Source organism: Phoca vitulina, unplaced genomic scaffold (assembly GCF_004348235.1).
Source record: "Phoca vitulina isolate PV1807 unplaced genomic scaffold, GSC_HSeal_1.0 scaffold42, whole genome shotgun sequence".
NCBI lineage: Eukaryota > Metazoa > Chordata > Mammalia > Carnivora > Phocidae > Phoca > Phoca vitulina.
Genome location: NW_022589745.1, coordinates 7,193,449 through 7,205,875, shown reverse-complemented (window position 1 = coordinate 7,205,875; position 12,427 = coordinate 7,193,449). Strand labels below are relative to the sequence as shown.

Below are 12,427 nucleotides of genomic sequence, written 5' to 3'. Positions count from 1 at the left end.
AAACACCTGCCTGCATTTAATTGCAATTGCAAGTAAAATATTTGACTCACTTCTCTCCCTCCTCCCTCCCATTCACACTGGAAATCTAAAATTGTGAAACAAACCAAACCTGTCCCTGCTTAATGCAACCAAACATGGCAACACCTCACTTTAATAGAGCACTTAATTGATGCTTCACTAGAATGGAATCCCTATAAATGCATGCAATATGCTCAGTCCAAACAAATTAAAAATTACTCTCACAATGAATTCCAAATATTATGCTTAGACAAAACAACAAACTGTTATTAAACTCATAAACCTGCATCCCACAAGCACCTACAAAAAGTCTTAAGTTCAAGTTACCAGAATGGTTACACCCCTCTGACAGAATGAACTCTGCAAGCCTCAATAATCCCTCACCAGGAACTCCACACTTTCTGCTGAGACAAGAAGACAAAAGGGAAAGATACCAAAGCTGCATCCAAACACAGGCCCCTCATGGTAAAGCTGCTCAGTACCCCAGTCAGGCTGTGCATTCTATTTTAATCCTCTTTCTTTTGTAACATGAGCTTCTCCCAAGATATATAAAACATTTGGCTCAGAATGACAATCCTTCAGAATGCCTCGGTATTCCTTCTTAGAGTTGATGGATCATATTTAAAAGTAAAAGCATAAAATGCTCTCATTGACAGGTTTTTTCCTCTAGAGAATGGGATGCTCTGGTTTTGCCCTATCTCTGACTGCCCCCCCCTTTACCCCCTCACTGACCATGAAGAGACAAAATGTGTAGAAATTGGTTCTGTCACCCCCCACAGATAAGATCAGGCCACCAAGAAAAAGATGTCACTCCATCTATCTGGGAAAAATCCAATCACAGAATGAAATGAAGCACTGCCTTCTGAAGGTCTAAGGAAGACTTTCTGAAAAAGCAACCAGGCTCCACAACAGCACTGGAGGAAAAAGGCCAGGTTGTTTTAAGCCATGGATGCGCAAGACAATGAAACAAAATTAGACTCCACATCTAACTTCTTCTTGATATTGCTTCCTCTAGCAGGAGCTTGATGCATGTCTGACAGGAAGTTCTTTGCTGTTGATAGTTTAAAAATCAAACTTGTGAATGGTAGCTGCACCGCAACACACCTTCTGGTGTAAAAATTTACAAGTCGCTATTGGAAAAAATCTGTTAGATGTTTTGTATCCCCAGGGTCCATTACATCTTTAAAAGGTTTGCTTAATATTTGGGGTCCCTGAGTGGCTCGGTCAGTTAAGTGTCCGGCTCTTGATTTTGCCTCAGGTCATGATCTTGGGGTGGTGAGATCCAGCCCCACATCGGGCTCTATGCTCAGGATGGAGCCTGTTTAGGATTCTCTCTCCCCACTCCTTCTGCCGCTCCCCTCACCCCCTTCACACGCATGCCCACTTACACAGGCGCCCGTGTGCACTCTCTAAAACTCTTTAAAAATAAAAATAAAAGATTTGCTTAATATTCTGGAGATCCCAACTACATATAGATGACCAAAGAAAACCTGAGCTTTGCTTTGGATTGTAGCTATTCTCCTATTGTCATATTGTCTAGGTAACTATAACTCGGTGTTGTCCCTAGTCCATCAACAGAGATCCCTTCCTATTAGCGTTCCCCTGAATCGAAGGGCTCCCTCAGAGCTGGTTGGCCCAGTTCTCACTTGATTCCAATACAGCTATAATTTATATTTCTCTGTAGTTAAACATCACTTATCCAACAATCAACATAAATTATTTCCCGTTAGCAAAGTGCTCTTCTACTACGGGAATTTATAACAGTGAAGCCATAATGCTACTCTATTAATGAGAATTTTTACACTTTTAAAGATTTTATTTTTTTAATGTAATCTCTACCCCCCAACATTGGGGCTTGAACTCACCACCCTGAGATAAGAGTCACAGGCTCCACTGACTGAACCAGCTAGGTGCTGCTATACTTTAAAATATTCTCCTGTCAAAAACGCTTTCTGTCCATTTCAAGGTCTAGATTCTTGCCTCCTCAGACAGCCTCACTGTGATGACCAAGAAGCAAACATGTACTCATCTAGAGGACTAAGTGCTTTTTTCGGGGTACTGAGCAGGTAGCACTGCCTCGTTAAGTGCAAACACAGGGAAGGCACCTCAGCACAGTGCCTAGCATAAAACAGTCATTCAAGGAAGTTAATTCTCTCTCCCTAACTTCTGTTTCCTCTATTTATTTTAGATCTTCAGGCTTTGAGAGGCCCTTACCTCCTATCACTAACCAAATCTCAATGCTGTTGTAAACCCTTACATTTATAATCCAAGCAAGAAATAAAACTCAAGGCCAAGATGTGCAGCCTATCCAGAATTAACCGTTGGATTCTGGAAATACTGTAACTGGAATAGGACAGACAATCCCAATTTATAAATTATTAGTGTCTCCAAAGTTCATCTGCAAAGTGGTATAAACACCCGTTTCATGATGTTATATTTAGGATCTCAAGCTATCCCACAAAAGCCTATTTTAACCGGCAATATACCTGATTTACAATACCAGTGTCCTTAGCCTGGATCTAGCACAGTGCCTGGGTCAGAGCAGACACTAGCTATTTGCTGCGTCATGAATCCCTGGGATGGGGGAGGTGGCTCGGGCCATATATACATAGCCCAAGAAGGTGAGTGCACACCTTCTCCCACCTTCCTCATGTGCCCTTCTCACTTCCTAGTCCTCTCTTTCCCATGAGACCAATGCCCTCAGAACTCACTAATTCTAAACTTCAGCACCTCACCAGAGCTGCACCTTTTAATGTTTCAAAGGTGGATGCCTCTCCCTGCCAAAATTACCTCAAGCAGCTGATCTCAGCTGCACATTTGAAGGGAAGAAATCTGATTATAAAGGTATTCCACAAGGGAATATGAGTGTCTAATGGACTTTAACTTGTCCAGAGGTGTCTGCCTCTTTAAAAGAAGCCTGGCTACCAAGACAAATCTAACTTCGTGTGGAAGACAGGAAAATGAACTGAAATAGGTCTGCATAGCAGAGAGGTTAGGGCCACCTGGGGGACTGTTTCTAAGCTATCTCGGCTTTTCAAAGCAGCTTCCTCTTCCTTGCCACTTGAAAACTCATGACATGACTTTTTACAAGTTCCATAATTTCTTCAAGTTCCTATGGTAAGAGCAGGTATATGGTAACACTGATGGACGGGAGTGGATTTAGGGACAGCATACAGTAAGTCTAGTTTGGGCAGTGTTCTTCCCAAACTGGAACATAAGCCATGGTGTTCAAGATTCCTCCTATGTCCTCAAAATATAGTCACCCCCAAAGTGAGCCACAGAAGCTACAGGAAGATTCAGATGTCAACACGGGGCCAGAATTCTGGTTTTACTCATCCTGGCATGGCCAAAAGGGGATATTAGATTTGTTTTTAAAGTGTGTTGGGGAGAAAGGGAATGCCACATATATACTCTTATGTTTGTGGGGGAGAATGAGCAGGAATTAAGAATCAACAAATGTATCCTAAATGAGAACAAGAAAGTGGGCAAAGAAAGTGGATACTTTTGAAAAAGAATCAAAAATTTAAAAAATCTATACAAGATTCTGCATGTATACTTGTTCACTCTAGCTTCCCTGGGGCATCAATTACTTTAAGTGTAAAAACAGAAAACATCAACTTGGCCAGGGAAAGCAAAGAATCTAGATACTGAATTCCAACACACGCTTGAAGCTGATGCCTGATATCAGCACCAGAAGGTAACAGCCTCATCAAGAAATGGCACAAACTCCTTCCGGTAGCAGGCAAAGGCTTAAAAACCAAGTCAGCGTTGGGGGTCTGGAAGGGGAAATGAAAACTGAATTTACCTACATCAATGAACAAGTAGCTATTAAGGCTACTTAAGACACACCTCCAACAACATTTCTCTTTAATACAAATATGCTGAAGGTCTTCGGAATCAAAGCAGCCATTATCCTAACCCATCATCTGGGCTTTCATTACTCCCACCCCAAAGAGTGACATATCAGACAAACAGAACACCCTGCCCACATGCCGGGCCTTTCCGCCCAGAACGCCATGCACTCTGACAAGTGCTTATTAATCTTGATGACGTGCCAATGAAAAAGAGAGTTGGCCACCACAGCCTTTTTATTTTCCTAGGGGGATAGAGGGGAGAAAACTGAGCTAGTGAACTAAGGGACTAAACCCAAGGTCACAAGTAAGTCAGAAAAGTAGACTCAGGACTTAGATGTTGCCAATCACCTCCTCCACGATTTCTCAATTAGTCCCTAATGGCAAACAGGAAGTCTATCTCTATTTTGCTTTAAGAACAGAAGCACCCGGAGGGCACAGGGCCAGCTGTTCTTATAGGCTGCTGAGTCCTACTATGATATTTAATTTCAAAGTAACTGTAGCAACAATTACATAAAATGAAAAGTTTTTTTTCCTCCTAACAGCTCTTCTGTAGTGAATTCACAGTTTAATCAAGTGCCAGACTCTGGACTAAGCAACCTGAGGACACTTGCATAGGATCAAGGCAGTCGGCAAGAAGCCCTTCATGCGAATGCAATAACCTACATTTCCAGGCTGGCAGACCCAGTTCACCATATCCTCCACTGAAGACACAATTTTGCCTTAGACAGGATGCCCCCAATAAGAAAGGAAAGCAATTATAACGCAAAGTTCACACCGTTCTCAAGAATCCAGTCATAGGATTTTTTTTAAAAGGAACCCTAGGTAGTAAAAAATGAAGTTATGCAATAACTAATACCTAATGCTGTCTTATTCCATCACTGCTAAACTTCCCATTGAATAAGTAAAAGAAAAAATAAAAAAGGTTGAGAAGGACAGGAAGGTGGTCCTCGCTTTGTACCCGGTCCTGGACGTAGAGCAGTGCCCCGCACACTGCAAGTCTGCAACGCGCACTCAGCATCGGCCCCACACCACTGCCCACAAATGAGTGTGCGTTTCTACTGTGATGCCTGAGCTGCCAATTTTTCAAGTAACCTAAAGAATAAACTATATACCAAACCCCTATAATTCCGTGAAAGGGGGATTATACTAAAAGAATGCTGTGGGAAGGGCAGAAATAGACTTATGGGTATGCTTAATTTTTCTTGAAAGGACCAAACACTCCAGTTAGAATGATCCAAATGACCATGTGAATTGAGGCAACTCTTCAAGAGGAAAAGCCCCAGAGAGGAGAACCTTACTCTAGCTGTATTTGAAAGTAACGGTAGGTGAGTACTGCTAACAAAAACTTGTGTTTAAGAGCCTTTCTGAAGAAACTCCAACAGCTTCATAAGCATTGTTTCAATAATCCACACAACATGCCCGCAGGAGGGAAGAGGCAGGTATTAACGCCACTCTGCAAATAAGGAAAAGGAGCACAGGAAATGGGGCGTCAGGCGCCCCGACAAACAGCGTGCAGTGCCAGGCTTCCCCCACCACCTGCAGGTTCACACACTGCACCACACGTGCTGAAGCAGGTTGACAAAAATTGTCCTTTTTGGAGGAAGGAGAGGGCACAAGGACAGTTTCGTAATATCTGGAAGAAGCTGTACTTTCAAAAAAATGTAAAGTAACGAAAAGAGAGAAAGTCAAGAATCCAGCTGGCTCTGCTAAGTCGGAAGGAAGGGCACAGCTGATGAGACAACAGCTACTTCTCCCAAAGTCTGGTCTCATTTTCATGCACTTCATGACTTAATGGCTCTAACCTGTCCTCTTACTGAGCTTATTCTCCCTATTCCTTAGCAAAAGAACAAAAACATGTAAAACCATAAAAAAAAATCAGTTGTCAAATCATTAAGCTCCTCCCACTTTCCCTCAAAAAGCTGGAAGTGGAGGAGTCCCTGGACTCCGTTACCTACCTTTGCTTCATCATTAATGTCCCAAGTGAAGGAAATGGCATTATACGCAATCTCCTCAATGTTACTGATGGTATTGAAGCTTTCTTTATAGTCAGCTACATGAGTGATGAAAAAGAAAGGGAAATCGTGATTTCTGGTTCCAAAGTGAGACTGCAGCAGTTCAAAGTAAGATTCTGTTTTCTATATTATTGTCTCCGAAAAATGTAAATGAACATATTGTTGGGTTGAAAAAGGTTCAAAAGATGAAGAAAAAGAATCACAGGATTTTTAAAATACAGGTAAGCTTAGACATATTTAATTTTTTCCCATTATGTCAAAATTAAGATATTTGGGACTAAAAAGTTTAAGTAATTGTCCCAAGGTCACAAAACTAGCCCAGAGAACCAAGATTAGAACTCAGCTCTTTTAATTTTTCTGAAAAGAGAACGTTACAAAAGACAAAAGAGGTAACACTAAGATAAAGGACCATCTTGTGATACAGACAAGGGTTTTATACAAAAATTATATACACGGCAAGAACAGCCACTTCATTAAATACGGATTTGCCCAGGTCTGCCGCTATACCCCAAGTGATACATCACAGGGTCTCTTTAAAGACAGAAGAGTATAGCAGGACAGTTCAACATATAACCAGGGGAGATGGTTAGGTAAATGCCCACCAGCAGTATTTGCTTTTGCTTGTTTATTTAGGTTTTTTCTCCCGACTTTACCATCATCTACAAATAATCAGTAGCTCTTGAAGAAGACATTTCACCTCAAAAACTTTGCAGACCAAAGAGCAGGGCACTCTTATGAGAGCAAGCTCTAGAGCTTCTGGTCCAGTGTCATCTGGAGAGCCACTGCTTGGGCCACATGTCCTTATGAAAGAAGTAATGTTAAGAGCACTGATTCCAGGAGGCCGAGAACAGTGTTTGGAACAGATCAGTAGCTGGCATAAAAATTCAAATGCTTTCGGCAGGAAGCTGATCACTGCCAAAAATAACTGGAATTGGAAAACTGGATGCTTGCACCTCTGGGAATAAAAGCAGGCTCTGGAGCTACTTACCTATGTCAATGCATCTTTGTTTAGCCGTGTGCTGCCGGGAGTGCCAGTATTTCCAATGCCTTAACTGATCTTCTCTGCTTTTGTCTTCTGCAAAAACCACCATGATCACACTCTATGAAAGAGAATGCATTATAATATAAAGACACTAAAGGGTGAGTATCTGTTAGAAATCTTACTTAGTGTTCTATTTTACAGTTAAAGCTGAAAACTGCAATTTTAGATCTTCATTTAGATCTTCTTCAGACCCAGGAATATTAAGCTCTGACTAGCTTTCCTGGAGAAGAGAACTAAGAGCAGAACTTACTCGGACTTTGCTGATGGGCCGGTGGATCCCCTCGCTGCTGGTCACCTCCTTCAAGGTGACAGGGTAGAACTGGCCTTTGTTCAGGTAGGTCATGGTGCTATCTCCTGGCTTCTGTCGAAGCGATTTTGAGGCTTCTAGGGTATATTCAAAGTTGTTCCTAAAGAACAAAAAAAGCCACAGCTCTCTAATCCACTCTTTTGGAAGCTTTCTTTATGCGTTAGTGCGATCTTGAAATGCTTCAGTGTGGATGTATGCAAATAGCCAACTACCAGGAAACATCCAACTGACTATGTCATATTATAAATAGCATTTGCTACTTCTTGCATGATAAATATAATCTTAAGTAACACAGATATTCTCAAATCTCTCATATGCAGGGCTACAAAATGCCTACTAGAAATTCTATGAAGTAATAAGGTTAAAAATTAGTTTAGAAGCTAAGGATATTAAAAATACTAGAAGCTGAAAAGGACTTTGGAAGGAAATCTCACAAGACATGCTGCCAATTTGGTATTTACTCAGCAAAGGTTGCAAACAGGTGGCTGGTAGGCCTCTGATTAAATTCGATTTGGTCTGCACAGCACTTTTTGTTATTTTTGCTTGTAATTTAAATGTCTTTGGATGGGCACTACACAGTTCTCTACGTTTACTATCACCTTAAAGTAACATGCATATAACTCCCTCAAGTTGTTTAATAACCTTCCTAGACCAGAGGTCGAAAATTACACCTATTTTTATAAATAAAGTTTTATTGGAATAAGCCACACCCTTTATTTATGTATTACCTATAGCAGCGGCAGAGCTGGGCAGTTGCAACAGAGGCTGTAAGGCCCACAAAGATTAAATATGTACTATCTGATCCTTTACAGAAAAAGTTTGCTGACGCCTATCTTAGATCCTAAAGGCATCTGAGTTTGTGACTCCTGTACCTTGAGGCAGGTCTTTAAGGGAAATCTCAATTCCCATAAAATCCTAGACTTTAAAAAATAAACTGTTTTTACTCCAAAATACAACATACAAAAAATGCATAAGACAAAATTATAAAATGAAATTCTAAATGCCTTTAAAAAATATCTGAAGGTGTTTGTACATTTTCATAATTAACTTGGAAGATATTCATATTCCCGGCACGAGGTACAATTTTGTGAGGTTTTAAAAGAAGAGGTTGTCGGGGTCAGAAAAAAGCTGACTTCATTTATTTTACCACTAGTGAGGGTAATAAAAAATCCACTTGATGTTATTCCTAAATTCTCACAGAATTATACGTTTTTGGAAACAGAAGGGAGCTCAGAGACCTAATTTAATCCCCTCATCTCTTCTTTTAGATTCCATTCTACCATCACATAAAGAAACTGAAAGACAGAAAAAGCACCAACACCAAGAATTAAAGAAACATGAAACACAGTACAGAGTTCAAAATTAAATTCACTAACGCAAATGTCCTCTAGCAAAGATAATACCACCAAAGCCACCTCTGATTTTCCAATATCAAATTAACAAGTCATTAAAAGCTGAAAGTTAAAAATCAAATTAAAAGACAACTATTACCCAGAAACACTGTCAAAAACATAGTCCTCTGAATTCATGCCAGGCATCCGCAGACTGAGATCCGAGGGGAAGAAAACCTGAAATATCAATGTAATAAGCCACAACTATTTAACTGGTTATCAGGCTTACTAAAGACCAATATGTGGTACAGCGCAGAAGTATGTGGCTTACAGCAACCCATTACTCATTTGATACTCATTTTAAAATAAAAATTGCAACTCTACAAAAAAATTCTGAAGGAAAAATATCCATTTTATATGCCACTCAATTAGATGAAGACAATCTATGCAGGTGCTCCCCCAGAGTGCTGCCTTATCCCTTTTTCCCAACTTCCCCACTCATCTCAATTCTGTTCAAACTCTAGAATCTGCCACCAAAAATCTTGTGACTTTTAGGGATCATCACACCAAGTGAAGATACATTATCAAGTTTGCACCAGCGCTGGATGGATTGGTGCATTTTCTCAGAAAAGGCTACTATTCTACTCCTAACTCCATAAGCAGAGGGATGTTCCTTTACCCATGAGACTTAAATATGGCTTCAAACATCTTCATTGCCTAACTTTTACCTGATAGGTGTTCATCACCACAAAACCCCCAAAGCATTTGGAGTTAATCTGTAAATTTCACACAATGCATTCGTCATCAACATCTACTGCCTCCCTGACTCTACTACCAACTGAGAGACCAAGCAAATCCATGAGAAGTCATTTTATATTGAGACCAATTGCAAGAATCTTGTTTTGGTCTAGGGCAAAAGCTGAAAACAGACTTATGTGGAGGTATCTGTTGTTGATGGAAGATTATGTATGGGGTTCTCTTTCTCCAACAAATCACTTAGCTGAAATCATAATTGTTAACTCAAATGCTGGTAAGATTAGCCATGTGCCCTTGATAATAATTTCTGGTTTTGTAGGTTTAGTTTACAAATTATACCCATGGGCCTTTTCTCGTTAAAAAAAAAAAAAAAAATCTTTTGTTCCTAATCCATTCATTTCAGGGTGAGTTTCAAGCTTACATAACAAGGAAGAGGTGGAACCCAATACTTATACAAACACACAAACGTCTTAGGAAGATGCTTGCATTTCCTGTACCTCCTGAACGCCTTCCTTGAAGGTCTCTGAGAAGGTAGAGTCTGGAGTTCGCCTTTGAGCATTTGGGGGTTGAGCACCAGAGCTGAACTGGTCAGCATTAAGGTTCCGGTCGAAGACCACCACCCGCTCAGTGGGCTCAGGATGATATACTGCTGGAGAGATTCCCACAGCAAAGCCATGGGGCTGGGTTTCTGTCTTGATGGAGTGGGTAGGCATTGTTGCTATGGAGACAGTGACTGTTGTATCAGGAGCTGTTAGATGGCCTCTCTTATCAATGCCCAGTTGGTTGCCATGGGGAAGGACAATGTTAAATGGCACATTTTTCAGTACTTGCACTCTGTTTTCTCCAGCAGAAATGAGGGACTGCTCAGTCACATTTGGTATGCTGTTTCTTTAAGAAAAAAAAAAGAAAACTGTGTTTTTAAACTCAATGCTGATACAGTTCTTTGACAATTTTTATTTTCCTAATGGCAATGGGCCATTGGGTCCTGTGCAATAGTAATAATAATAATAATACACTTGGGAGAAACGAAATAAATAGAAAATGGCAATGACAACCCATTACTAGAGCAAGAAAAAAAGACTTCATGGTTAATCAGTCATAAAATCCAAAAGTATCAAGTAAAATTTCATTTGAAATCTAGAGAACTCAGAGCTCTCCTCTACTACACTTTATTTTCAATAATCCTAATACAGTGGTCATATTTCACTAGAAGCCTGAAGCTACAAACGTAACTGGCTGGAGCAGTATGGTGCTTCAAGCACAGACTCTAGAGTCATTTTGCCTTGGTTCAAATTCTGTGACCTGTGGAAAGCTATTTCATCTCTTAGTAAGTACATGCTCATCTATAAAATGGGGGTAATTATGCTATCTATCTATCCTCACAAGGTTGTGACGAGGATGAAATGAGACGAGGTGCTGAAACGTGTATGATGATGCCTGGCGCACAAGGGCTCAAGAAATACGAACGGTTATCATTTGGCCACCACTTTTCCTAGTACTTACACTTATTTGGCTTTCTCTACACCAAAAGGAAACTGATGGTTACATTGTACCGGTAGATATATTTGCATAAAATTACTTTTGGTTTAATAAATATTCTGGGCAACAGAAGATGATTTCTAGTCCAGGGTAAAATTAATGAATTTTCAAACAATATAGGCTGATACCTTTAAGGAAAAAAAGCAACTTGGCAGTTTTGTACATTTCAGATCAATGAAATGTTCTAACGAACCATAAATTCACTCCCAAGAATTTATCCTAATGAAAGAAAAAAAGGAAAAAGCTATCTAGAAAGTTGTTTGTCAAGGCTTTGTAGTAGTGTAAAAAAAAAAAGAAAAATTAGAGCCTTAATGTTAGGATAACTAAGTTTTGCTTAAAAGCTATAGCAAAAATAAACAAACAATTAATTTAAAAGTTGGAGAAGAGGGTAGAGTAGATCAAACAGGAGGAATTATGTTAGTAACTTTTGAAGCTAGTAATGATACACATAGGCTTATATGATTTCTCTACTTTTGTTGTTTGAAAATACCCATAATAAAAAGTAACATAATAAAAGCCGTAAGTCCTTCTCCAAAGGGTAATTATGAAGATTAAAATAGCAACATGGAAAACACTTATGGAAGGGATTAAGTAGAAGAACACAAACTACCAAATGTGAATACACACCACAACCACATAAAAGGTGCATGCACACCCAAAGAGTAAATAATTGAGATAGTGGGATTCTGAGTGATCACTGTTTCTTTAAAAATATTTTACTCCTGGGTGCCTAGGAAGCTTAATCGGTGACACGTCAGACTTGATTTCAGCTCAGGTCATGATCTCAGGATTGTGAGATCGAGGCCCATGTCGGGCTCCAAACTAGGTGTGGAGTCTGCTTATGATTCTCTCTCTCCCTCTGCCCCCTCTTTTCACACTCTCTAAATAAATAAATAGATTGATAGATAATATGAATAAATATCTATTTCTATTACTAATAGAACACGGGGAAATTTACAAGGTATGTTTAAATTATTTTTCACGACTATAAAAGCCTTAATGTTCTGAAAGTTTTAACCGAAATAATCTAAAATAACTTCAACAGGAGTTTGGAAATACAGCTGCTTCTTTAAGCTTTACTTAGGCCATTATTCAAGATCATTGATACTTAATTTTTTTTTAAAGACTCCCACCTTTGCATTAAATGCCACACCCTTCTCAAGAGAAACTCAAAGACAAATAAGGGAACAGTTTGCTTACATTATTACTAAAAACATCCCTCCACAGAAAAAGAAAGTTAATGCTTTGTTTTGCAGAAAAGGCAACTATGTCTAAAGAAACTGGCAACTTCTCAGAGCAACAGGATCATAATTATCACCTATTTCTTCCACTAGAGCTTTTTCATTTAAACTCCTGTTTTATTTTCACAGAAACCTGTGAAAATACAACAGTACTATTTTATGCTCTCTATTAGACATTACCTTTTGCTGTGATCTGGCTCTGGGTGCTCAACATCTGGCTTTGCTGTTGATGACCTCCTCTCTCTTGGAACCTTAGATATTAATAAACATGATACAATTTAGTTCTCACTTAGTGGAGTCTAGATTCAGCCTCTTATTTTTCAGTTA

At 39.6% G+C, this 12,427-nt stretch overlaps 1 protein-coding gene across 1 annotated transcript in view; it reads right to left on the bottom strand.

Moving 5' to 3' along the window:
- The window catches only part of GRHL1 (grainyhead like transcription factor 1), a 49,815-nt gene that overhangs the window by 31,050 nt on the left and 6,338 nt on the right, over positions 1–12,427 (bottom strand). The window contains exons 3-8 of the mRNA XM_032430088.1: positions 12,281–12,351; positions 9,818–10,208; positions 8,725–8,801; positions 7,177–7,333; positions 6,873–6,984; positions 5,828–5,922 (exon numbers count right to left, since the gene is read on the bottom strand). Coding sequence (XP_032285979.1) covers positions 5,828–5,922; positions 6,873–6,984; positions 7,177–7,333; positions 8,725–8,801; positions 9,818–10,208; positions 12,281–12,351 — 903 coding nt within the window. The remainder of the gene's footprint in view (positions 1–5,827; positions 5,923–6,872; positions 6,985–7,176; positions 7,334–8,724; positions 8,802–9,817; positions 10,209–12,280; positions 12,352–12,427) is intronic.